The sequence below is a fragment of the Eleutherodactylus coqui genome, chromosome 4 (genome assembly GCF_035609145.1).
Source record: "Eleutherodactylus coqui strain aEleCoq1 chromosome 4, aEleCoq1.hap1, whole genome shotgun sequence".
NCBI classification, from domain to species: Eukaryota; Metazoa; Chordata; class Amphibia; order Anura; family Eleutherodactylidae; genus Eleutherodactylus; species Eleutherodactylus coqui.
Window position 1 is genome coordinate 150263886 of NC_089840.1, and position 26864 is coordinate 150290749.

At 43.4% G+C, this 26864-nt stretch overlaps 1 protein-coding gene across 2 annotated transcripts in view; it reads left to right on the top strand.

Moving 5' to 3' along the window:
- The window catches only part of LOC136624774 (opticin-like), an 82427-nt gene extending 63917 nt beyond the window's left edge, over positions 1-18510 (top strand). For both annotated transcript variants that reach the window (XM_066598710.1, XM_066598711.1), the window contains 3 exons: positions 8968-9170; positions 9318-9413; positions 17836-18510. In XM_066598710.1, coding sequence (XP_066454807.1) covers positions 8968-9170; positions 9318-9413; positions 17836-18006 — 470 coding nt within the window. In that variant the 3' untranslated portion in view covers positions 18007-18510. The remainder of the gene's footprint in view (positions 1-8967; positions 9171-9317; positions 9414-17835) is intronic.
- The last annotated feature ends 8354 nt before the right edge of the window (positions 18511-26864 follow it).

Genomic DNA, 26864 nt, shown 5'->3' on the forward strand with positions numbered 1-26864 from the left:
CTTGAGAATTTTCCTGCAAAGCATAAAGGCAGACGCTTTGCGCTCGGAAACAGAGGCGGGGGAAGACAGTATGTCGCTGGATAGTCAGAGCACCCTCCTGTCTATATCTCAGCGCATTGAGGAGGAGGAGGAGCATGAGGAGGATGAGGAGGAGGGGGAAGAGACAGCTTGGCCCACTGCTGAGGGTACCCATGCTGCTTGCCTGTCATCCTTTCAGCGTGTATGGCCTGAGGAGGAGGAGGAGGAGGAGGAGGATCTTGAAAGTGATCTTCCTAGTGAGGATAGCCATGTGTTGCGTACAGGTACCCTGGCACACATGGCTGACTTCATGTTAGGATGCCTTTCTCGTGACCCTCGCGTTACACGCATTCTGGCCACTACGGATTACTGGGTGTACACACTGCTCGACCCACGGTATAAGGAGAACCTTTCCACTCTCATACCCGAAGAGGAAAGGGGTTCGAGAGTGATGCTATACCACAGGACCCTGGCGGACAAACTGATGGTAAAATTCCCATCCGACAGCGCTAGTGGCCGAAGGCCAGGTAGCAGGGGAGGCGCAGAGATCAGGCAGCATGTACCGCACAGGCAGGGGAGCACTCTCTAAGGCCTTTGACAGCTTTCTGGCTCCCCAGCAAGACTGTGTCACCGCTCCCCAGTCAAGGCTGAGTCGGCGGGAGCACTGTAAAAGGATGGTGAGGGAGTATGTAGCCGATCGCACGACCGTCCTCCGTGACGCCTCTGCCCCCTGCAACTACTGGGTGTCGAAGCTGGACACGTGGCCTGAACTCGCGCTGTATGCCCTGGAGGTGCTTGCTTGTCCTGCGGCTAGCGTCTTGTCAGAGAGGGTGTTTAGTGCGGCTGGGGGAATCATCACAGATAAGCGTACCCGCCTGTCAACCGACACTCATCAAGATGAACAAAGCCTGGATTTCCCCAGACTTCTCTTCTCCACCAGCGGACAGCAGCGATACCTAAACAATACGTAGGCTGCACCCGCGGATGGCAGCATTGTTCTCTATCACCATCAAAAACGTGGACCTTTTAGCTTCATCAATCTGTATATAATATTCATCCTTCTCCTCCTCCTCCTGAAACCTGACGTAATCACGCCGAACGGGCAATTTTTCTTAGGCCCCCAAGGCTCAGTCATATAATTTTTGTAAACAATTTTTATATGTTTCAATGCTCATTAAAGCGTTGAAACTTGCACCTGAACCAATTTTTATTTTAACTGGGCTGCCTCCAGGCCTAGTTACAAATTAAGCCACATTAACCAAAGCGATTAATGGGTTTCACCTGCCCTCTTGGTTGGGCATGGGCAATTTTTCTGACGTACATTAGTACTGTTGGTACACCAATTTTTTGGAGCCCTCGCTTACAGTGTAATCCAATTAATTTTTTGCCCACCTGTATTAAAGCTGACGTTACATCAGCTGTGCTGGGCATTGCAATGGGATATATTTATGTACCGCCGGTGGGTTCCAGGGAGCCACCCATGCTGTGGGTCCACAGGGAGTTGTAACTGCATGTGTCCACTTCTAAAGAACCCCAGTCTGACTGGGGCATGCAGTGTGGGCCGAAGCCCACCTGCATTAAACATGACATTACCTCAGCTGTGATGGGCAATGCAATGGGATATATTTATGTACCGCCGGTGGCTTCCTGACACCTACCCATGCTGTCGGTCCACACGGAGTTGTAACTGCATGTGTCCACTTCTAAAGAACCCCAGTCTGACTGGGGCATGCAGTGTGGGCCGAAACCCACCTGCATTTAATCGGACGTTACCTCAGCTGTGATGGGCACTGCAATGGGATACATTTATGTACAGCCGGTGGGTTCCAGGGAGCCACCCATGCTGTGGGTGCACACGGAATTCCCATTGCGGAGTTGTACCTGCCTGTGACTATTTATAAAAAGCTGCGGTCTGACTGGGGCATGCAGACACCTTGACAGAATGAATAGTGTGTGGCACATAGGTTCCCCATTGCTATGCCCACGTGTGCAGCTCCTGATGGCGGTGGCACAGGATTATATTTCTCATTGCTTCTGTACAGCATTGTGGGCTATTGCCCCGCCCCTTTTAAAGAGGGTCGCTGCCTAGCCGTGCCAACCCTCTGCAGTGTGTGCCTGCGGTTCCTCCTCATGGCAGACGCACTTATAAATAGACATGAGGGTGGTGTGGCATGAGTGCAGCTTAAGGCTGTGCAGGGACACTTTGGTGTGCGCTGTGGACACTGCGTCGTGTGTGGGGGGGGGGGTTGGGCAGCATGTAACCCAGGAGAAGTGGCAGCGGAGTGTCATGCAGGCAGTGATTGTGCTTTGTTGGAGGTAGTGTGGTGCTTAGCTAAGGTATGCATTGCTAATGAGGGCTTTTCAGAAGTAAAAGTTGTTGGGAGGGGGGGGCACTCTTGCCGCTATTGTGGCTTAATAGTGGGACCTGGGAACTTGAGATGCAGCCCAACATGTAGCCCCTCGCCTGCCCTATCCGTTGCTGTGTCGTTCCCATCACTTTCTTGAATTGCCCAGATTTTCACAAATGGAAACCTTAGCGAGCATCGGCGATATACAAAAATGCTCGAGTCGCCCATTGACTTCAATGGGGTTCGTTACTCGAAACGAACCCTCGAGCATCGCGAAAATTTCGTCCCGAGTAACGAGCACCCGAGCATTTTGGTGCTCGCTCATCTCTAATGAAGAGGTAACAAAGTAAAAACAATAATTAGGAAGATTAATAAGTTCAATATATTTTGTCCATTAGATGGGGCAAATAAATACAATAAATTCATGAGATACTATCAGTTTCTAATTATAAAACTATAAAGAAATGTTTTTTAATATAGTAATTCAATAGATAGTGAATTATTATACTGATTAAAAACAAAAATTAAAAAATATCAAGTCTATTATTGGATTACTGTGCTAAAACAATACTAGTATAAAAACCAAAATATTACAGAAAACAATGTATAATAAAGCAATAGATGCATATTTTTCCGTATTCGAAACCCATATAAACAATAATAGTGAGGAGCTGGAACATAATATAATCCAAAATCGTACTAAAATAATATAATACTCATCTTACAAAATATTGAAAAAAATGGCGTAAAATGCATGGTAAGAATAGAAGGAGATGGAGCAGAGCACCATAATATTTAGGAGTTTTATTGTAATAGGAAAAATAAATAAATATATATATATAATATAATTTATGGGAAATAATGTTAGAATTAATTGCAGCACTGGTACGCATAAAGTAGTCTGCATAATGATAACAATATGAACTTAGTAGGCATAATTAGCATTACTTTGGTTCTTACTATAGATCACTAGACAGTGTGCGGGATTTAACTGCCGGGCAAGGCTGGTTAGCGTTAATGAATGTTATATGTGAAAAGGGAATTTTATGCAGTTGTTTCACATGGAAAAATAATTCCTATTAGCATTGTGGCCAGAGTTGGACTAAATGTAAGAGCACTGAGTGCCTTATAGAATGTCAGTGCTTGTAGATGTAAGCACTAATATGGATCGCTGTGCAGTGCATATTAAATGCCGGGCAAAGCAGGTTAAGGGTGCGGGCAGACGAGCGTAGGCGTATTTACGTTCGCACGAGCGCAACGTATAATCGCCCGAGAGAACGTTTTTCACCGATCACGACCAGAGCTAGAAAGCGTATTTTCGTTTGTTCCTAGTTTGCAAACTATCTTTTCGGCCATCGAATATGCGTTGGCGTGTATTTCGGTCGCATATGTTCCGTTTTTTTTCGGGTTGCCGTTTTTACGCGCCGTAAAATCGCCCATGTGAACGAATACATTCGAAACCATTGCCTCAGATGGTCACGTATATACGTTTGGTCGCAAAAACGCGTCGTTTATGCGCTCGTCTGCCCGCACCCTAAGAATGAGACTTAGCAGTATGTTATTAAAAAGTCATGCCCTATACTCCAAATGTAGAAGAAATGGCGGGTTCTTGGGAGGTGGGAAATTAAATGGCTTTTAAAGCCTGCAGTATTGGCGGGGTTTTTCTTAAGCTAGCGCATGCGCACTAATGCGGAGTCCAGCGGGGATCTGAACATATGAAAGAATAGGAATACTGGCAGGGTGGCAGTTAGTGTAAATGAATGTATACCAAATCTGTTCGGGGGATTTACATAAATTAAAAACCAGAAAAAAAAAATTGTTGCTTATTAAAATTGAACAACAATTATGAAATGATAATTAATTTCAAATAAAGAAGAAAAAGTAAATAATAAATCATAAAATATTATTGAATTAAATCTCTTTGGTAATATCATTATATACATATATATGTGTGTATGTGTATATGTGTGTGTGTATATATATATTCACCATAAGATGAATATATATCTATATTGTGAGACGACTGATGGTAACAGAATGGTTAAGTATTGTGTGAATTATTACATTAATTGGTATTCGTGATTTTTGATTTTTTTATGGTATTGGAATGGAATGAAGTTTGGTTATTGGAACAAGGAAGGAAAAAATAGGGTAAAAGAATGAATGCCGTATTAGTCATGGATATTTTCCAAGCTGTCATTCATAGAATCATAGAATGGTAGAGTTGGAAGAGACCTCCAGGGTCATCGGGTCCAACCCCCTGCTCAGTGCAGGATTCACTAAATCATCCCAGAAAGATATGTGTCCAGCCTTTGTTTGAACACTTCCATTGAAAGAGAACTCACCACCTCCCATGGCAACCTGTTCCACTCATTGATCACCCTCCCTGTCTAATATCTAATTTGTGTCTCCTTCTTTTCAGTTTCATCCCATTGATTCTAGTCTTTCCTTGTGCAAATGAGAATAGGGCTGATCCCTCTGCACTGTGACAGCCCTTCAGATATTTGTAGACAGCTATTAAGTCTCCTCTCAGCCTTCTTTTTTGCAAGCTAAACATTCCCAGATCCTTTAACCATTCCTCATAGGACATGATTTGCAGACCGCTCACCATCTTGGTAACTCTTCTCTGAACTTGCTCTAGTTTGTCTATGTCTTTTTTTAAAGTGGGGTGCCCAGAACTGGACACAGTATACAATCCTAGCAGCACTAATGTATTTAATTCATTGATTTAGTACATCTTGTATTGTTTTTTCTTTAAAAAAAATTAAATATATTTATTGTCTTGGATGGTACCTACCCCACCACCGTGACAGTACAAGCATTAACCCTTTGCAATCCAATTTTGGATTCAGAGTTTCCTAGGGAGCTTTTACTTTCTGCGATTATACAATGACGCAATTTGCTGGCCAGTACTGCGGTATGTGGCATGCTGGAGAGCCCCCCGACAACAGAGTGGCCAGTAATCTACAGTAAGAATACCCTGCCGGACGTCTTCAGACATCAGAGCTGTACAGCCTTCAATCCGAATGTCTTTAGATGTCAGACAGTGGATTGGGAAGAGTTAAAAATCACAGTCGTGCATTATTGCACTGCCTTGTGAAACACTGTGTTTTAAAAAAACATTACTGCTGTTAGACCAGTTTGTTTGTTCTCGTGCGTAGACACTGCGTGGTTCCTCCTATGTATCGTAGGCTGCAGGAGCATTCTAGTAGGTAAATAACTACCTTATGTTTTATATTAGAACATCACTTACATTTTACAGCCTTACACTCGTAGCCACCCCCAATATTGGTGAGGGGGGAAATTAAATGTGAGAAGATTTTTCTTTTTTTAACCTGCTTGGTGCCAGAATGTTTTTAAGTTTTCAGGCCCACCTAAACATCATACTTGGTTTAGGCAAGATATGTTACGTAGATATGAGTCTTGAAGAAGTATGACCTAAAGTTTCTGAAGTGTCGATCTAATAATGGAATGTTATGGGTTGTAGATGGTGATCAAATTACAAGGACAATTGCTTAGACCCAGCAGCACACCTCTATGAATGGTAGTATATAGTGCAAGAGAATGGTCAAATGCAAGCTCTACCCAGTGAACAGTGAAGGCAGTACCAGTGGAATTGTCCACAGCGATGTCTGTGATTGCAGTCAGACAGTTTCCTTTTTCTTTTTCATCCTTTCAGACTCTCAGAGCTCAGACGGCCATGACAGATTTTTCCAGTCATGACTCATCTGTGCAAACTTGCCATACTGCTGCCCCTATGCCCTTATCAGTGTCCCTACATAGTGATTGTGCACCCTTTTGTGCCCCACAGTAATAGTACCTTTGTACCCCCGCAAAGTAATAGTGCCCCATTTGTGTCCTACATGCAGTAATACATGTCTTCTGTGTGCCTCCACACACAGTAATAGTGCCTACCTTGAGCCCCCAAACACAGTAATATCACTCTTGCACACAGTAATGGTGCCCCTTTGTTCCTCCTATGCACTAATTGGGCCCGTTTGTGTCCCCACAAACGCTAATAGTACTTCCTGTGTGCCACCCGCTATGACTGTACCTTAATGGCTTGTCTCCTACACAGCGAGCTGCAGTGTTTAACCCCTTCGTGACCAAACCTGATTGCGCTTTAATGACCAGGCCAAATTTTGAAAATCTGACATGTGTCAAATTAACATAGAATAACTCCATAAAGGTTTTGCTTATCCAAGTGATTCTGTCATTGTTTTTTCACCACATATTGTACTTCATTTAGATGGTAAAAATAGACCGATAGAATTTGTGTATATTTATTAAAAGCGCCAAAATTGGGAACATTTTGAAAAAAATTTACATTTTTTCACATTTTCAATTGCAATATCTCAAATATGTGCAAACATACTGTACAAACTTTTGCTGAGATATATTTTTCCATCTGTTTACTCTATTCTGGACGCACATTGGAAAAATAACATTCATTGTTAACATTTTGAGGAACATTTTGTTTTCCTGCACCAAGCCAAGATTGCAAGGGCTCATAGGTGTCAGACTGATAGATACCCCAACAAATGACCCCATTTTAAAAAATACACATCAGTTTCTTTTCAGGAATTAATGCAATTTAGAGGAGAAAAAGTAAAATGTCATATTTTTGCAAATATGTCCTTTAAAAATCAAGATTCTTTTCTGTAGTGCACATGGTAATGAGGATTTGCACCCAAAATAAATACCTGTTTGTTCTGTGTTCAGAAACATACCCATTGTTCCTAATCTTATGTCCGTATGCACAACAGGGCTCAACCCGAAAGGAGCAGCTGGTGGCTTTCAGAACAGACATTTTGCTTGAAGGTGTTTTAGGCCCCATTGCCTACTTGTAGAGCCCTTGAGTGGCCAAAATGACACAGAATCCCCACAAATGACCCCATTTTGAAAACTAGACCCCTGAACGAATTTTCACCCCACAGTTTTTGAATGAATCTAAGCAGAGCAGAAGGAAAAAAAATACGATTTTCATTTTTTTTTTGGCAATTATGTCATTTTAAAAAGGTTTTTTTTATACAGCACACATATGAATGAAGACTTACACCCTAAATGTATACCCCTGTTTGTCCTGTGTTCAGAAACATACCCATTGTGGCTCTAATCTTATGTCTGTATGCACTACAGGGCTCAAACCGAAAGGAGTAGCCGGTGGTTTTCAGAACAGGAATTTTGCTTAAAGTTCCCATTGCACACTTGGAGAGCCCTTGAGCGGCCAAAACAATGGAGAACCCCCACAAATGACCCCATTTTGAAAACTAGACCCTTACTGCAATCATCCAGGGGTGTACTATGTAATTTTACCCCACAGTTTTTAAATGAATCTGAGCAAAGCAGAAGGAAAAAATGTCACATTCACAGCTTGTGGGTTTTTATGTCCCTGGAGATTATGGTCTAGGAAGTCAGGAAGTAAAAACACTATGGGGTGGTCACTAAGGGGTTAATGTATATCTTGAATTTCATTTCCCTGTCTTCTCCACTGTGGCAGCTCGGAACACCAAAGGAGCCAAAAGGAAGAAATATTTGAAGATGATTCAAGATACATATGTTGCTGCATGGTGCTCTGAATAAGAAAAAATACACCTTTAGTGTGGCGAGTGGGGCCTGACCACCCTCTAGCTTTGAAGCCTGGTTGCAAGTGTGACCCATGAGATCCCTGTAACTACACCACTGCTACACATATAACTATGTCCACACAGTCAGGACAGAGGCCCACTATACCAGAGGTTGACTCCTTCCTTAAAGGGGTTGTCCCGCGAAAGCAAGTGGGGGTATACACTTCTGTATGGCCATATTAATACACTTTGTAATATACATCGTGCATTAAATATGAGCCAAACAGAAGTTATTCACTTACCTGTTCCGTTGCTAGCGTCCTCGTCTCCATGGTGCTGTCTAATTTCAGCGTCTAATCGCCCGATTAGACGCGCTTGCGCAGTCCGGTCTTCTCCCTTCTGAATGGGGCCGCTCGTGCCGGAGAGCTGCTCCTCGTAGCTCCGCCCCGTCACGTGTGCCGATTCCAGCCAATCAGGAGGCTGGAATCGGCAATGGAACGCACAGAGCACACGGTGCACCATGGGAGAAGACCTGCGGTCCACCGTGGGTGAAGATCCCGGCGGCCATCTTCGCAAGGTAAGTAAGAAGTCACCGGAGCGCGGGGATTCGGGTAAGTACTATCTGGTTTTTTTTTTAAAGCCCTGCATCGGGTTTGTCTCGCGCCGAACGGGGGGGCTATTGAAAAAATTAAAAAAACGTTTCGGCGCGGGACAACCCCTTTAATGATCAGGTAGAGCACTGTCCAATCATAGAAAGAATTGTTACATACCAAGACACCAGTATTATAAATGGCACATGGTAGATAAGGGGGCCCTGTTACAGATTTTGCATCGGGCCCCAAGTGCTCCTTGTTACGCCTCTGCGTTGCATCTGCCATAGGCAAATCCTGAATGTGTGAACATACCCTTGAGAACAGGCAGAATATCTTGAAAGTGACAAAGTGGCTTTGGCAGCTGCTTACAAAGCATAAATCCAATGTTACATATATACATAAATATGACTGTCTATGATATTATAATTCTCTTCTTTATAGACAAACTAAAGTATGTGGATCTTTCAAGCAATTACTTATCCGAGATTGACTATGATGCTTTTCACCTGCTGCCATCCCTCCAAGAACTCATCCTATCTGAGAATCAACTGAGACATTTGCCCAAGTTGCCCTCAAGTCTTGTTAGACTGAATGTCCAAAACAATCAACTTCAAAGTTCTGGAATTCGGACCGAGTCCTTTAAGGTGACCTATTCAACAATTAGTCCACAGCTACTCATAAAAAAACTACCATCTCTTCCTGGTTGGAATTAAGTTAACTGTTATTTATACAGTATACAGACATACATATGTAGCGAGCGTTAATAATCCAGAAAGGTTTTATGTTTTCAGGACCTTACACATCTGCAGTTTCTATACCTTTCAAACAACAAACTGGATAATATACCTATACCTCTTCCTGCCAGTCTCCGTTCACTCCATCTCCAGGTATGTAAAAATATTTCTACAATTTAAAATGGAATTTATGTGAAGAATAGTACAGGCAAAACATGGAGGTGTTGTCTTAATTTTTCGACCTGCCATGAAAAAATAAAAGCCAAACACTAAGGCTAACGTCACATGGGTGAACGAGATGTCATACATTTTCACGCACGATATCACGCGCTCGCTAACGTGTATTTTCTCTCAAAACCACGTCGCATTACTGTGGGGAAGTTCTTTTCAATGGGAGACCTCACGTTGTATCACATGCCGGCCCCATTGAAGGCGATGAGAGATGCAATGCAAGGACACGCACAAAGATAGGACATGCCGCAATTTGTTTCCCGTTTTGCATCACAGTACAGAAAAACATCGCTCATGTGTAGGACCTCATTCAAATGAATGGGGTTCATATTCATGCGAGATTTGTGCGTCTTGTCATGCAATTTTCTCACCTGTGTGCAGGTGGCCTAAGGGTGCTGTACTGCTGCCATTTTAGGTCTGAGGATCAGAAACATCCTTTCTTCTTAGGGAAAGCACCTAGAAGGTAAGTGAGGGATGAGACTTATAAGGATATTCTTGCTCCTCTCGGTAATATGCAAATAAGGGAAATTGAACAATACCTCTACAGCACTGCAAGTCAATGTTAGACTCTTTATACAAGCCTTGTAGCAATGACTGTGAATTGAAAGCCAAGCCAAAATACCATACACAGACAGCTGTTTTGGGGTGTTTGCCCCTCATCATGCTGTCCACGTGATGTCTGATTTCTTCAGAGACCCATATACTGCATGCCATACTGTCATCTGGGAAAACAAACGAGAATACGAAATACAACACTTCTTTTTTTTTTCCGACATAGACTAAATATATGACCGCATGAATGGGACCTAACTGATTATTTTGAACACCTCCATCTCTTGATAGTGGTAGTTTTCTTATAGCAGACCAATGTCTTCACTATCAATAAGGATAGATCCACCTGTGTTTTGGGGGGTTTTGCTGCCTGATTTTGTGAAAACAGCTGAATGTGATGGATTAGTCAACAGATCATACTTGCTTCTATAGATGTATTCAGACACACTGTTTGAGGTGCAGTTAAAAACCACATCAACGCTGGACAAAAGCATGTGACTTTACCGCATTTTGCCATGGTTTTCGATGCTATTGCATTAGAAAACAGCAAGCACATAAAATTATGGCAAAACTGCATGTGGTTCTTCAGGTGCGGACTGTGATACAAATCTATCCTCACCTCCACTGCCCCAAAACATTGGATTCATACATAGCCACAAGCCAGTATTTGTGGATCTTACTTGGGTGTAAGAAGAAATAAAGAACAAAAGCATCACATTTCTAGTACAGACAAATGAACATTAATTTTGTATTACCAGTTCTGAAATCCATGTTTACAGCAATGTCAAGATGTGATTACAATGCTTGTAACCAATGAAGTGCAATAAAATAACCACTTCAGTGGTGTACGTCACATTGTTACAATATAATGATATTCTATGTTTTGGACTTTGTGTGGTTCCTGTGATGGAGATCGCTTCATCAGCTGCAGGCAAGGAATCCAACCCTTCTCTTTCCCATAATCCAATTGATGCTTGCACAAACTGCAGCTGGCCTGATGAGGTCTGACAAACATCCCGCACTACAGTGATTAAATGCAGAACTCTCTGTAATTAGAAGTTTTATGATACTTGGCTCTGTTTCGAAAATAAATTATGGCATACAGAAAAAAAGGAAGATGAAAGGTGTGAGCCTCAAACTTTTCCCACCCAGCACAGATATACTTGAGATTCCCAGTAAGAGAAACCAAGTAATCTTGTAGATATGATACCTTTTAATGGCTAACAAAAATACATGATGTTATTGGGAGTTTTGTAACCTCTCAATATTCTTCCTCAGGCATAATGGAACAAATCTAAAGAAGTATTTATATTAAGATAAATTACACATCAACACATGGGAGGGTACAACCTCGGTGAACTTAATTTGCACTTATATAAATACCAGAGACAGGGTAAGAGGGCACAGACATGTTATGACAGGGGCGTAACTATAGAGGGTGCAGGGGATGCGGTTGCACCCGGGCCCAGGAGCCTTAGGGGGCCCATTAGACCTCTCTTCTCCATATAGGGAGCCCAGTACTATGAATAAAGCATTATAGTTGGGGGCCCTGTTACAGGTTTTGCATTGGGGCCCAGAAGCTTCAAGTTATGCCTCTGTGCAGCATGGTTTAGGTATGGGTACGGGTACAGATACAGATAGAGGCGGGACCCCAGCTCACCTTTTGCATCAGGGCCACTGAGCCTTTAGTTAGGCCCCTGTGTTGTGATTAATAACACTTAGATAAATACCAGTGAGAGATGAGCATAACAGTAAATAATGAGTCCAGTGACAAGGAATGTGAAAGATTACAGTCTCTAAATTAATGTTAGGGGGTCAACAGGCCAGAAATACTTGAGTAACAGAATAACACTACACCATCACATTGTACTTCTGAGACCTGTAGTTCTATGGGCTTCCTTGAGTGCACTGCTGCAGGTGCGGTTGATTTGTCTGGCTGGTTGATTTTGTTGGTGTGAACAGTTACACCCCGCTTGTAGGCAGGACTCCTGGAGTTGTTTCCTGTTAGAGTAGGGGGTCATGAGACAATGAGACAATGAGGACCCTTGTCATGGGCTTGTGAGCTTACGTACTTTGGCAAGATTACTAAGTAATCCCTTGTACTTTAGCTGTTCTATCTGCTGATGCATATTGATATTATTGGTAAATGTTCTGGTGTTAGTTGTTTGTATGCACGTCCTGTTTATCTGTCGTAGTATTACAGTTGATTGTTGTTATCTGGTGTATGTGTTGTTGTGTATGCATGTTCTTTCTACCAGTGTAAATGCGGCATTACATTCGTCCTGGGCTTGGTGCATCTTGTGCTCAGGGTGAACGTGACAGAATGTCTCTGCCTTTTCTGGGTTGTGTCCATGTACATCATTTTCTCATGGCCTGCACGGACGTAACACACACTTTCCATGGGCCAACGCTTTTTACAACTCAACTGCCTAGAGTAAAGAGGCTATATGGGAGCACACAGACACCCTGTTACTCCATATTGTGGCATCCATGTCTGCGTATAAAACATAAAGCAGCACAATAGAACCATATAATTCTATATATTCCTGAAAACCCTTGTTTTAGGCAACAAGACATCTTGTCCTGCCTCTACATCTGCAATCTCTTTGCAATATTGTTTATATAAAAAAACAATCATTAGCTAGAGCAGATCTAGTCTTTTACTCCTTAATGCCACAGGACATAAGTTTATGTCTTGCCAGCCTGGTATTTAAGGCAACAGGATGTAAAATTACATCCTGTGCATGGCACAGGCTCAGAAGTTTAGCCTATGCCATCTGCAGTAGTTGGCTGTGACTGAGAGACAGCCTCCTGCTACACCAGTGGGGAAGACACTGATTACTGCTGTTAACCCTTACATATTCATGATCAATGTTGGTCACAGCATGTAAGGGGTTCACACAGGGAGTGTGCTTCCTTTGTGACATCATCAGCCTGATGCAATGTCATCATGAATGGCTGATGGGTTGCTGCAGTAACTGGACACCATTGCCTGGTGGCCTGGTCTTCCATGGCATATGATCACTAGCAATACTGATAATGCAATACAATGCAGTGCAGATATATTACAGTGTATTATCATAGCGATTATACGATCATGAGTACAAGTCCCCTACAGGGACAAGAAAAATAAAAGAAAAACGTGTAAAAAAATAGTGATAAAAACCTTTTTTGCCCACTTTTACCTCTTAAAAAAAAGAAATACACATGTTTGGTATTGCTGCGTTTGTAACAACCTGTGCAATGAATTGAAAACTCTATTTATCCTGCATGGCAAAGATCATTTAAAGAAACTGTAAAAAACTGAGCCAAAATGCTTATTTTGTTAATTTCGCCTGGCAAAAAATGCAATAAAAGTGATCCAGAAGCTGTAAGTATCCCAAAATGTTTCCTATTGGCCAACTCAGGACCGCCCTTGATCAGTCCAAGGGACAGGTTGATCCAAGTCAAGTTCCTACATAGAATCTACTATACTCCCGCCCGCTTGTGCATTATGGGCCTAATCCCCAATGCAGACTGCCCAAGATGCTTGATGAGTGCTGGCATAATCATGCATATGGTTTGGGAATGCCATGTTTTGCAGACCTATTGGAGAGATGTCCATGAGTTTATGGAAACGCACCTAGGGGCCCCGCATATCCTGCATCCTAAAGTTTGTCTCTTTGGCCTTATGGAGGACATTCCGGTTGACACAGTAACTTTATATAAATTGCTGTTCTTTTATGCTAAAAAAGTTATGTTACTTAACTGGAAACATCCAAAAAAAAACTACTAGGGCTGCTTGGCAGCGTGAAGTGAATGGAGTCATCCATCTATACAAGTTGATATATATGGCCCGAGGCTGCCCTGCCAAATTTGGTAAGATATAGGCCCAGTGCGTTGACTACCCTGATACTGCATCAGGCGTATCTGACTAGCTTCCTGGCCAAAGGGAAAATTTGGAGGCTTTTCTTATTCTACTCCTAACTATGCGCAGGGATATTAAAGGGGTTGTCTCGCGGCAGCAAGTGGGGTTATACACTTCTGTATGGCCATATTAATGCACTTTGTAATGTACATCGTGCATTAAATATGAGCCATACAGAAGTTATTCACTTACCTGCTCCGTTGCTAGCGTCCCCGTCGCCATGGATCCGTCTAATTCTGATGTCTTCTTGCTTCTTTAGACGCGCTTGCGCTGTGCGGTCTTCTTCCTGGTGAATGGGGCCGCTCGTGCCGGAGAGCTGGTCCTCCTAGCTCCGCCCCGTCACGTGTGCCGATTCCAGCCAATCAGGAGGCTGGAATCGGCAATGGACCGCACAGAGCCCACGGTGCACCATGGGAGAAGACCCGCGGTGCATCGTGGGTGAAGATCCCGGCGGCCATCTTGGTGAAGGAAGAAGAAGGAAGACGTCGCAGAGCGGGGATTCGGGTAAGTAATAAATTTTTTTTTTTTTTAACACATCCTTTGGGGTTGTCTCGCGCCGAAACCCCGTTTCGGCGCGAGACAACCCCTTTAAATGCTTGCTGTGATGACGGTCGTGTCTTGGGTGAAACCTTTGTTTTTATGTTTAAGTTACTAATATTACCCAGGTTGGGAATCTTGGGTTCTGTTTATGGGGCAAAATAAATAAAAGGGTATATGTAATTACAAAGGACGGGAGGAGTACCAGAGTTCTGATCTTTAAATTTACAAAGCACTGCTGATATCTCATCCTATGCATGTTTGTATTATATTGTATGAGAATGCCCAATAAATGTTTCTTTTAAAAAAAAAAGTATCCCAAAATGTTACCATTAAAAACTACAGCTTGTCACACAAAAATAAGAGGTCATAGAGCTCCATCCATGGAAAAAATAAAAAAGTTGCAATAATACAAAAAAAGCAATAAAAAAAAGGGGTTTTATTGTGCAAAAGTGCTAAAACCTAGAAGGAAATTATATAATTGAGGTATTGTCATAATTATGCCAATATGCAGAAAAAATGCATCATGTCATTTAGGCTGCATGATTAAAAAAAACAAAGTTAAAACATCCAACAAATTGTGAAGGTGCACAATTTATGCAGATTTTATGTGTGTTAAACTGTTTATACTAACCACATAAAAAATCCAAGGATCATATTGTGCACTATGAACCTTGCATTTTTATGCACTTAGTATACAGTTGTGCTTTTTTATGTACCATAGATATTAACTTATTAAGTGTGCATGAGTGAGTACAGCTTATACTGATCATGGCATCTAAGTGACTAAGGAAAGGAGTCCCACTTTGCCACGCAATCCGCCACTCTATGATGGAAATGCAAGGTGTCGAACTGTTGGTAATGCAGCTGGTGTCCCAGTGAAGGACTATAGGCCTGTTATGGTGGTGTACCTATTACACCCTGCCTGTGACAAAGGATGACGGAGGAGACATGATACACTCCAATGCATAATTGCATTGGAATACTTAACCCTTTCCAATCCAATTTTTTTGCCACGCTCATTTTTCCCAGCTCCAATTTATTTTGTGCGGGAAAGAGGTTGGTGGATTACTTGGAATAACAACATAGAAAACCACACAAATAAATTACCTAATGATTTTATTAGCACTTTTAGATAAATTAAAAGGTTTTTATTTATTTTGACTTATAATTTTTTAGCGCGTGATACTTTTTGAAACAAATTGCAGGATGAAGTCCAGGCTTCCTAGTACATGTTTCACAGTAAGGCCGCCTGCAGACGGCCGGGTCGGATCCGGCTGCGAGAATTCTCGCAGCGGGACCCGACCCGAGTGTCTGCAGAGAGCAGCGCGGGCACTCACCTCTCCCGCGGCCCCGGCTCTCTCATGTGCCAGCTGCTGGGCAGCCGGCGCATGAACAGAGCTGGGCCGGCGGCCGGTGAGTGACGTTTCTATGCGGGGCTCTGCGAGCCCTGCACAGAAATAGAGCATGCCGCGATTTGTTTGCCGCACGGCCAAATCGCGGCCGTCTGCCTAGGATTGCGTTTGTTAACGCAATCCTATGGCAGCTTCCAGGGGCGGAAATCCCGCCGCGGAATTTTCGCTCGTGTGCAGGTGCCCTAAAAGGTGGTTTCTCTACTTCCCACTTTCTCATTTCTTTTGCTCACTATTATGTGAATAAACGAGCTGCAAACAGCACTGATCAGCACTGGATTCTTCATTTACTGAAAGCCAGATGTTCCTTCTCCTCTGCCCTGCTGCCCTGTATTCTCCGACATACAGGAGGGGAGAAAGAACATGAGTGCAGTCAGTAAATGAAGAGCCCAGCGCTTATCAGTGCTGATAGTGAATGCCCGAATGTGCTTCCCTCCCCCTCTCTGCTGCCTGAGAACACCCGACACACTTTTATGTCAGTAAGTGAGCTGGGAACAGGGGGGCATTCAGTAAATGCAGAATGGAGCGCTGTCCAGTGCTCTTTCCAGCTCACTTTCCAGCTCACTTAATAGAGTGTATTGTAATCTACTTACATTTACACATACATAGCACTGCAATACATAAGTACTGCTGTGTCCTAAGCAAGCAATCAATACATATATAAATCCCACTTGGGGTCAAAATAAAGGCAGAAAAATAAAAAAAATACATATATTAAAAGTTCAAAAATTCTTTTCACATTTTCTCACATAAAACAATTTTAAAACATACTTTGTGGGGGGCGTGGCCTAGCTACTGAGGAGAACAGATGCAACACATTCTTACTTTACAGTGTTTTTCTATACCTGCCTAAAACTTTTGCACAGTGCTGCACCTCCCCAGACTCCCTGTTCCACCTTTGAGCAGCAGAGCGGAGTTTATGGTGCTCAAAAGTGCTGGCAGAGGCCCTTTAATTGTAAATGGATATAGCCAGGTTTGTAGTGCAAAAAAAGTCTTGTTATTTTATTAGACGTTTTTACATAAAAGCTTGAGGCACTGCATTAAAATCTTTGATTAGCATCTATGTCATGACAACGACGTGTTTCCACTGACTAGCGGTCTTTTTCAAACTTTTCAAACTATTTTCAGCTGGAACTTCAACAGAAACTCCTGCCAGAGGCCTTGATGCAGATGTAAAAGCAGCCTTAGAAGTTCCAAGGTTCCATTGTAGATCTGGCACAAAATACCGGAAGAAATAGCACTGTATGCAGTACTTTTTCTTTCGGTAAAACACTGGGCAGCTCAGCGTAAACAGTCAATGGGGTCTGTTTGATTCCGTCAGAAGATAGACCCGTTCAGCAAGGGGATTCCCCTTTCCTGCTCCCTTAATGGAGCAGAAAAATAGAACTCCTGATGCAGGTGTGAAAGCAGCCTAAAATACACTTTTAGGGATGAAAATAGCAATTACTCACCTCTCCGCACGCTCCGGATCTTCCCTTCTTCGCGGCTTCATCTTCTCTACGTCACGGCCGGATCTTCTTTCTTTGGCCCGGCGGATGTGCACGGCACGTCGGTTGCGTGCCGCTCGCATGCGCCGGCCTGAAGAAAAAAGATCCGGCCGCGACGGAGAGAAGATGAAGCCGCGAATAAGGGAAGATCCGGAGCAGGTGAGTATATTCTGATTTTGGTCTCCCGCGGATCCGGACTGCTTCCATAGGCTTCAATAGAAGCCTGCGGGAGACCCGCACCTAAATGGAGCATGGTCCGGATTTTTTCATGCTCCATTTTTTTTAAAATCACTTTTATTGACCATCCGCGGGTATTTATCTACCCGCGGGTGGTCAATGCATCCCTATGGGGTGCGGATCCGCATGCAGGTGATCCGCTACGGATTTTAAATAATCTTTTGCCCGTGGACATGAGGCCTTAGTTTACTAATTTATGTATTTCTTCACAGAACAACAACATCCAGACACTGCAAGAAGATACATTCTGTAGCAGCCAGGACCTCACCTTCATCAGGCGCGCTTTGGAGGACATCCGACTGGATGCTAACCCAATAAACCTCAGCACATTTGCAAATGATTTTTTTTGTCTACCCAGACTCCCAACAGGACCATACTTTTGATGAGAGGACGAACTGCAGAACTAAGTTTGGTTTGCTAAAACAAATTTTACTGTTTTCTGTATGTAGAATTTTTTTTTTTTCGTTTCGCAAATTAGATTTTGTGGCAGATTTTCATGCAGCTTTTTGAGGTCAAAAGTGGATTCGAAGTGAATAAGAAGCATAGAGAAAGCATTTAAATAAAAACCTGTATGTGAAACCACCCTAAGGGTACATTTACACGTTGCAGAAATGATGTGCATTTGTTACAGAATCTCCGAACCAGAAACACAGCAAAACGACAGGTTAGAATTACAGTACAGTTACAGCTGAACATCTACATGTGGGCAGGATTTGCTTTAATCCCATTCACTTTAACCCCTTAGTGATGAAGCCAAATTTTGGAAATCTGACATGCGTCGTTCAACATAGCATAACTCCGTAAAGGTTTTGCATTTCCAAGTGATTCTGACATTGCTTTTTTGCCACATGTTGTACTTCATTTAGGTGGTAAAAATAGACCAATATAATTTGTGTATATTTATTAAAAGTTCCAATATTGGAAAAATTTTGGAAAAATTGTCATTTTTTCACATTTTCAACTGTAATATCTCAAATATGTCCAAACATACAGTACACATTTTTGATAGGATAAATATTTCCATCTGTTTACTTTATTCTAAATGCACGTTTGAAAAACGTTTGTGTTTTTTTTAACCATTTAGATGACGTACAAATTTAACATCACTTTTCAGCATTTTAAGGAACACTTTGTTTTCCTGCACCAAGCCAAGTTTGCAAAGGCTCATGAGTGTCAGAATAATAGCTACCCCCCCAAATGACCCCATTTTAAAAACTACACCCATAATGTTTTCACTGATGGGTGCCATGAGTATTTTGACCCCACAGTTTTTTTTCAGGAATTAATTTAATTTAGGAGAAAAAATTAAATTTCATATTTTTGCAAATATGTCATTTTAAAGACATATTTTTTTCCTATAGTGCACATGAAAATGAGGATTGACACCCCAAAATGGATACCCCTGTTTCTCCCGTCTTCAGAAATATGCCCATTGTGGCCCTAATCTTATGTTTGGATGCACAACGGGGCCCAAAATGAAAGGAGTAGTCAAAGTCTTTCAGAACATAAATTTTGCTTGAAGGCGTTTTAGGCCCTATAGCACTTTTGTAGAGCTCTTGAGCGGCCAAAACCAAAGAGAACCCCCACAAATGAGACAATTTTGAAAACTAGACCCCTTAAGGAATTTATCTAGGGGTGTACTGCCCATTTTGAGCCCACAGTTTTTAAACGAATTCAAGCAAAGCAAAAGGAAAAAATTGTGATTTTCGTTTTTTTGTCAATTCTGTCATTTTAAAAACAGCTTTTTTTGTACAGCACACACAAGAATGAAGACTTGCACCCCAAAATGGATACCTCTGTTTCTCTCGTGTTCAGAGACATACCCACTGTGACCCTGATCTTATGTCTGGATGCACAACGGGGCCCAAAATGAAAGGAGTAGTCGATGGTTTTCAGAACATAAATTTTGCTTGAAGGCGTTTTAGGCCCCATAACACACTTGTCGACCTCTTGAACGGCCAAAACCAAAGAGAACCCCCACAAATGACCCCATTTTGAAAACTAGACCCCTTAACAAATTTATCTAGGGGTGTACTGCCCATTTTGACGCCACAGTTTTCGAATGAATTCAAGCAAAGCAAAAGGAAAAAATTGTGATTTTCGTTTTTTTGGCAATTCTGTCATTTTAAAAACAGCATTTTTTTTGTACAGAACACACATAAATGAAGACTTGCACCCAAAAATGGATACCTCTGTTTCTGCCGTGTTCAGAGACATACCTATTGTGGCCCTAATCTTATGTCTGGATGCACAACAGGGCCCAAAATGAAAGGAGTAGTCGGTGGCTTTCAGAACAGAAATTTAGCATGAAGGTGATTTAGGCCCCATTGCCGACTTGTAGAGCCCTTGAGCGGCCAAAACGACAGAGAACCCCAACAAATGACCCCATTTTGAAAACTAGACCCCTTAACAAATTTATCTGTGGGTGTACTGTGTATTTTTACCATACAATTTTTAAATAAATCTAAGCAAAGCAGTAGGAAAAAAATTACAATTTTTATTTTTTTAGCAGTTGTATCAATTTAAAAACTGTTTTTTTTGTACAGCACACAAATGAATGAAGACTTTCACCCCAAAATGGATACCCGTTTGTCCCCTGTTCAGAATCATACCCATTGTGGCCCTAATCTACTTAACGGACAAATAGCTAGGCCTATAATGGAAGGAGCACCCGTTGGATTTCAGGGTACAACGGAATAAATTCCAGGCCCCATTGCCCACTTGTAGAGCCATTGAGCGTCCAAAACGATAAAGAACCCCACAAATGACCCCATTTTGAAAACTAGACCCCTTAACGAATTCATCTAGGGGTGTACTGCATATTTTGACCCCACAGTATTTCAATGAATCTAAGCAAAGCAGAAGGAAAAAATTGCTATTTTCATTTTTTTGGCAATTTTGTCAATTTAAAACTGTTTTTTTGTACAGTGTACATAGGAATGAAGACTTTAACCCCAAAATGGATACCCCCATTTGTACCGTGTTCAAAAACATTCCCGTTGTGGCCCTAATCTATTTACAGGAAACATGGCAAGGCCTGTAATGGAGGGAACACCCATTGTATTGCAGGACACAACTGAATAAATTCCTGGCCCCATTGCCCACTTGTGCCGAATAAAAATTGGCACGTTAAAAAAATTCCCCATCCCCCTGCACCCTTTTCGGCGTTCCCAAATCTTAGATTAAAAGTAATAATGTGAACTGTGTGGTATTTCCAAAGACAGGGGTAATTACGGAGGCTGGTTGGGATGGGTACATGGGGCAATAAAACCGGGTATTCCCCCTCCTCTCATGCTTTTTGGGGGGTATTTCATGACCTCAGCGGCAGGTATGGGGTGTAAAAAGTGGCACTCCATGAGTCTTCGTAAGCTTGCTGAGGTACGGCGGTCTCACACAGAGGACGCTCAACAAGCTGCTCCTGGAACTGCATGAAGGCGAGCGTTCTCAGGGCTTCTTGTAAATTACGTATTATAGGTAGGGGTCTGAATAATGCCGGGCTCACACGGCCAGATGTGGAATCCGCTTGCTGAGGCCCGCAGCGAATAACAGCTGTGAGCCCAGCTGTAAGCCCTGCGTACGGCCGCGTAATGTACTGCGCATAACTGCCTACTCACACAGGCGGTGATTCGCAGTACACTTTTTTTTGTTGTTTGTATTTCCCACACCGTCGCTTAGCGATGACGCGGGTACCTGCAGCCCATACACAATGTAGTTGCATATGGGCTGCGGGTATATCCGCGACCACGGAGCACAATGGGCTCTATGTTGCGAATATCTGCAGTAAAATAGAACCTGCTGCGTTCTCTTTTCTGCGAGTGGATTACACAATTCCGACCCACTAATGTGAGTGGAATTGTGTAATCCAATGCGATTGATCTGTGTATTACCGCGGATCAGAAGCATGCGGAATCCATAATTCCTATTCGGTCGTGTGAGACTGGCCTAACATAGATCGCTACCTTTCTATCACGTGACCGGCGACCGCTCAACAAGGTCACTGCTCCAGTCTCTCGGCGACCATTGGTCACTGGAACTAAGGAGATTTTGCACATGTGTCCGGTGTTTTGTTGGTGGTCGCATGTGCAGAATCCGGGAAAGTTCACGGAGGAGGATCGCGTCGGGGTTCAAATACGGAGGCCTCCGGTAAAAAGTTTCATCTCCTCTCACCGATCGCATTGGTGAGGGGAGACGAAGCTTCACCTTTTTTTACTCTTACTTGATCGCCATTATACATTGGATAACGGCGAACACGTGATCAGGAACCGCTCACTGCGGCTCTCCGTGAAATCTCCAGGCTCTCGGCTAAGTTTTGTAGCCAGGAGCAGGGAGATTTTTAAATTACCCTGGCAATCCATGGCTTTTGCGCATGCATCTGCCATTTTGGCGACGGGTGCATGCGCAGAAGCTGGGTTAAGGTCCGCGGATAAATCTGGGGGCCTTAGGTACGTAATTTCATCCTCCCTCACAGATATGATCCATGAGGGGAGATGAAAACGTAAGCTTTTTTTAAACTTTTTTTTACTTTTTAAAACTTTTTTTTTTAATTTTTAAAACTTTTTTTTTTACTTTTTACACTTTTTTTTACTTTACATGATCACTGTTATCCATTGGATAACAGTGATCATGTCCCCAGTGACATCCATCTGCTCCTGGCTACACATGGCAGCCAGGAACAGAGGGATTTTGAATTTCCCGGGGCTCGAGCCCCTCTGTGCACATCGGGCACGCATCTGTTGACATCGAGCGTGCATGCGCAGAATGGGACCTCGGGTCCCGGGAGATCAGGACATCGCCGGAGGACCTGAGGTGAGTATTTTCTCCTCCCCTCATGGATCGGATTCATGAGGGAAGGTGAAACTGCCACTTTCTTTAACTTTTTAAAAACTTTTTCACGATAGCTGCTATCCACTGGATAGCAGCGATCGCGGGCCCGGGGACCGCTCGCCACGGTCCCTGGGGACATCTCCTGGTTCTCGGCTATCTTCAGGAGCCGTGAGCCAGGAGATTTTGATCTGCCGGGGCTTCCGGCCTTCTGCGCATGCGCATGACGTCATACGTCTGGCGCGCATGCGCAGAAGAGCGGCGCCAGGTCCCAGAGGACCCATTCACTGCAGCAGGCTTCACAGAAGGCAGGTGAGTACTTTCAGCTGCCCTAATGGATCCGATCCATCAGGGCAGCTGAATATCTAACTTTTTTCACTTTTTTTTTTACTTTATTGCGATCGGCGCTATCCATTGGATAGCGCCGATCGCAATGCCGGGGGAGACTGCCTGCAGCCCGGGGTGACAGCTCCATGCTGTCGGCTACCTACGGGCACCGACAGCATGGAGCTGTCACGTCCAGAGCCTGAGGGGCATTAATCCTAAAAGGACGCATAATTCTACGTCCTCTAGGATTAAAGCCCACTCAGGCAGGATGTAGTTTCCCGATGGGGCCATCACTAAGGGGTTAATATTAAACGTTTCCACTGCAGAAAAACCAGAGTGTTTCCATAATGTGTGAGCGCACCATAAAAAGGCGCATTCACACAGTACAGAATATTCTATAGGATACTGCGTACATTTTCACATATCTAACAAGCAGATCTTGATGTGGAATTGAACATAGTAGAAGTCTGTTGGCAAATCCGCAACAGCCTGCAAAATATTCTGTCCCATGTGAAAGCGCCCTAAAGGTGACCACAATTACAATTATATTCCGCACATCATTTTTACAGAATAAAGGTGAATTCCATCCATAAGATGAAAATGGTAGATCATCAAGTTGGGACCCCACCCATCACCAGAATAGTGGATCCTAGTACTCTATTTCTCCCCACCAATATGTCTATTGCTTCCATACGTGGTGACTTCCACATGTGCACGGAGCATCAGTGTACATGGGGATAGGCTATATCTACAGTCCTAACCAGGAGCAGACACAGAGAACACAGGGCTCCTGTGCAAAAAAAATGTGTGCCCCCCCTCAAATATACTTATATAATACATATATATATACAGAAGCTCAGCACTAATATACCTCTAAATAACGCAGTCACCAAATAATAGAGATACTAGTTCTACATAGTGATATATGAACAGTGTAGTTACCTCTAGTGATCACAGGTATTGTCTAGTCCAGTGGGTCCCAAACTTTTTCAGCCATGGAGCCCTTTTTAAAGCAAAAGTTTCTCGTAGAGCCCCATGGAGGGTGTGGTCAGGGGATGAGTTAGAGGCATGGCTTATCATAACATATGATTTTTGCCTCTGTCATAATAAAAAGGATAGAAAAAACATGGAGGAACGTTGGAGCACTGGATGGGCTATTGATATACATTATATTTAAAATTAACATGCTGCAGAATTAAATCCTGCACCACATGTCAATGTTCGCACAGGTTTTGTGACAATTCTTTCCACAGCATGTGGATGAGATTTTTAAACTCTCATCCACTTTGCTGCTACAGCCACTGTAAATTTTGCTGCAAATCCGCCCTATGTAGTAATAGTGACCCCCTATATTGGTCGCCCCAGTAGTAATAGGGATCCGTATATTGGCCCCAGTAGTAATAGTGACCTCCTATATTGGTGGCCCCAGTAGTAATATCGTCCCATATATTAGCCCCAGTAGTAGTAGCGTCCCCTATAATGGCCCCAGTAGTAATAGTGACCCCCTATATTGGTGGCCCCAGTAGTATTAGCGTCCCCTATATCGGTCCCAGAAGTAATAGTATTTCCTACATTGACCCGAGTAGTAATAGTTTCCCCTATATCAGTCCCAGGAGTAATAGCATCCGCTATATTGGCCTCAGTAGTATTGTGTCCCCTATATTGGCCCCAGTAGTAATAGTGACCCTTATTGTGACCCCAGTAGTAATAGTGACCCTTATTGCGGCCCCAGTAGTGATAGGCTTCCCCATTGCAGCCTCAGTAGTAATAAGGTCTTCTATTGCCACCCCAATAGTAATAGGGTCCCCTATTGTGGCCCCAGTAGTAATAGGGTCTTTTCTTGCTGCACCAGTAGTGATAGGATCCCTCATTGGGAAAAAGAAGTTTAGCAGTGCGGATTACAATAGAGGTGATTGGGATGGCCGTGGGCCTGGGACAGTCACTCCAATTGCTCCTATTACAATCTGCCATTGGTCCAGGCTCTACTCGCCCCTGTAGCAGTGCCCCGACAGCCTGTACTAGGGAAATCAGCATGCAGGACCTGTGGTCGGCATAGCAATATAGATCACATGATCGGAGCTGATTTCCTCCGTACAAACTATCCAGGCACCCTCTATCAGAGCTCCTGAGAAGCTCTCATGGTGCCTCAAGGGCTCTGCGGAGCACACTTTTGGAAACCCTGCTGTAATCTAATTAGAGTTGTGCATTTTTGTTTTTCTTATTTGGACCCAGACAGTCATAAAGAATTCTACACCTGTCACTCAACTCTGCACACTCTTTGTCTGCTGCTGTTACCACTGATGTAATTCTCAGTTCCCACTCCATAGTAATTGTGCCTCCTCTGTGGCCCTGTGAAGTGATAGTGCCCCCACAAATGTATCCTGTATCCCCCCTGTGACCCCACTTAGTGATACCGTAGTGCCTTTCTCTGTGGTCCCCACTATGAATAATGCCCCCCATTTGTGGTCCCTACTAGTAATAGTAGGCGTATTGGCATATCTAGTCAGGTTGATAAAATCACTTTATACCAATCAAGAAGCCACTATGAGAACACAGTATGTGGACACAGATTGGTTTGGGATCGTTAAAAGTGTCTGACAGGGCTGCATCCTCTCACCCTTCTTGTTTAACCTATATGCGTAAGTGATCATGCAGAAAATGGACCTAGGTGAATTGGAAATTGGGGTGAAAATAGATGGAAGAAACATCAACAATCTCCATTATGCGGATGGCACAACTCTGCTTGCAGAAACAGAAGCTGGTCTGAAGCAGCTGACATGTAAAATTAAAACTGAAAGCAAAAAAATGGGCCCTCTTCCCCTTGCTGTTGATTTCAATTCTTTAAAGGAGCAAGTTTTTTCTCTCATATCAGTAGGTTGGTGTCTATATGCTGGTTGATATACTGCCGTATTCAGATAAGTATTGGCGTTAATTTCTGTGGATTTCTGTTACCTTTATTGTTTTGTTTTGCTGTCAGTGCACCTCTCCAGGGGTTCCTGCAAGGGATAGTCAAGGCCCAGGAGAAGACAGTGGAGCTGTCTTCATCAGGATAATAAGTCTGCTTGTAGGTAGGAGCTCCTCACTTCTCTGTTAGGTAAGGGACTGGTTTTTCCATCTTATAGTTTCTGGAGTTGTGTTCGCTGTCCTGTGTAGTTTTGGTATATTTTGTTTGAGTTCTTTGTGCATGTCACCCTAAATCCGTGCTATAGCGAGTTGCGCCCGGTGGACGTGACATAATCAACAGCCGTACGTTTCCTCAGCGGGTTTTTGTTTGTTGCCTTGCATGTTCATGGATCCCATTGAGGCCTTGTCCAACCAGCTGAAGTCTCTGGCTAGTAGGTCAAAGTGGGTTGGCTTTCAGGTGGGTGATTTAGTCTGGTAGTTTACCAAGAACATCAAGCTTAAACAATAGAGATGAGCGAACATACTCGTCCGAGCTTGATGCTCGGGCGAATATTAGCGTGTTCGGGATGCTCTTTACTCGTAACGAGTACCACGCGATGTTCGGGTTACTTTCACTTTCATCTCTGAGACGTTAGCGCGCTTTTCTGGCCAATTGAAAGACAGGGAAGGCATTACAACTTCCCCCTGTGATGTTCCAGCCCTATACCACCCCCCTGCAGTGAGTGGCTGGGGAGATCAGATGTCACCCGAGTATAAAAGTCGGCCCCTCCCGCGGCTCGCCACAGATGCCTTGTGAGATAGCTGAGGGACAGTGCTGTTGGTGCCGGAGCTGCTATAGGGAGAGCGTTAGGAGTTAGTGTAGGCTTCAAGAACCCCAACGGTCCTTCTTAGGGCCACATCTAACAGTGTGCAGTAGTGTGGAGGCTGCTGTTAGCAGTGTTGCACATTTTTTTTTTTTTCCAAATCGGCCGTGCAGAGCATTGCGCCCTGCAGTAATACTACAGGGACAGAAGTGGTGGTTAGGCAGGGAGAGTGTTAGGAGTTAGTGTAGGCTTCAAGAACCCCAACGGTCCTTCTTAGGGCCACATCTAACAGTGTGCAGTACTGTGGAGGCTGCTGTTAGCAGTGTTGCACTTTTTTTTTTTTTTCCAAGTCGGCCGTGCAGAGCATTGCGCCCTGCAGTAATACT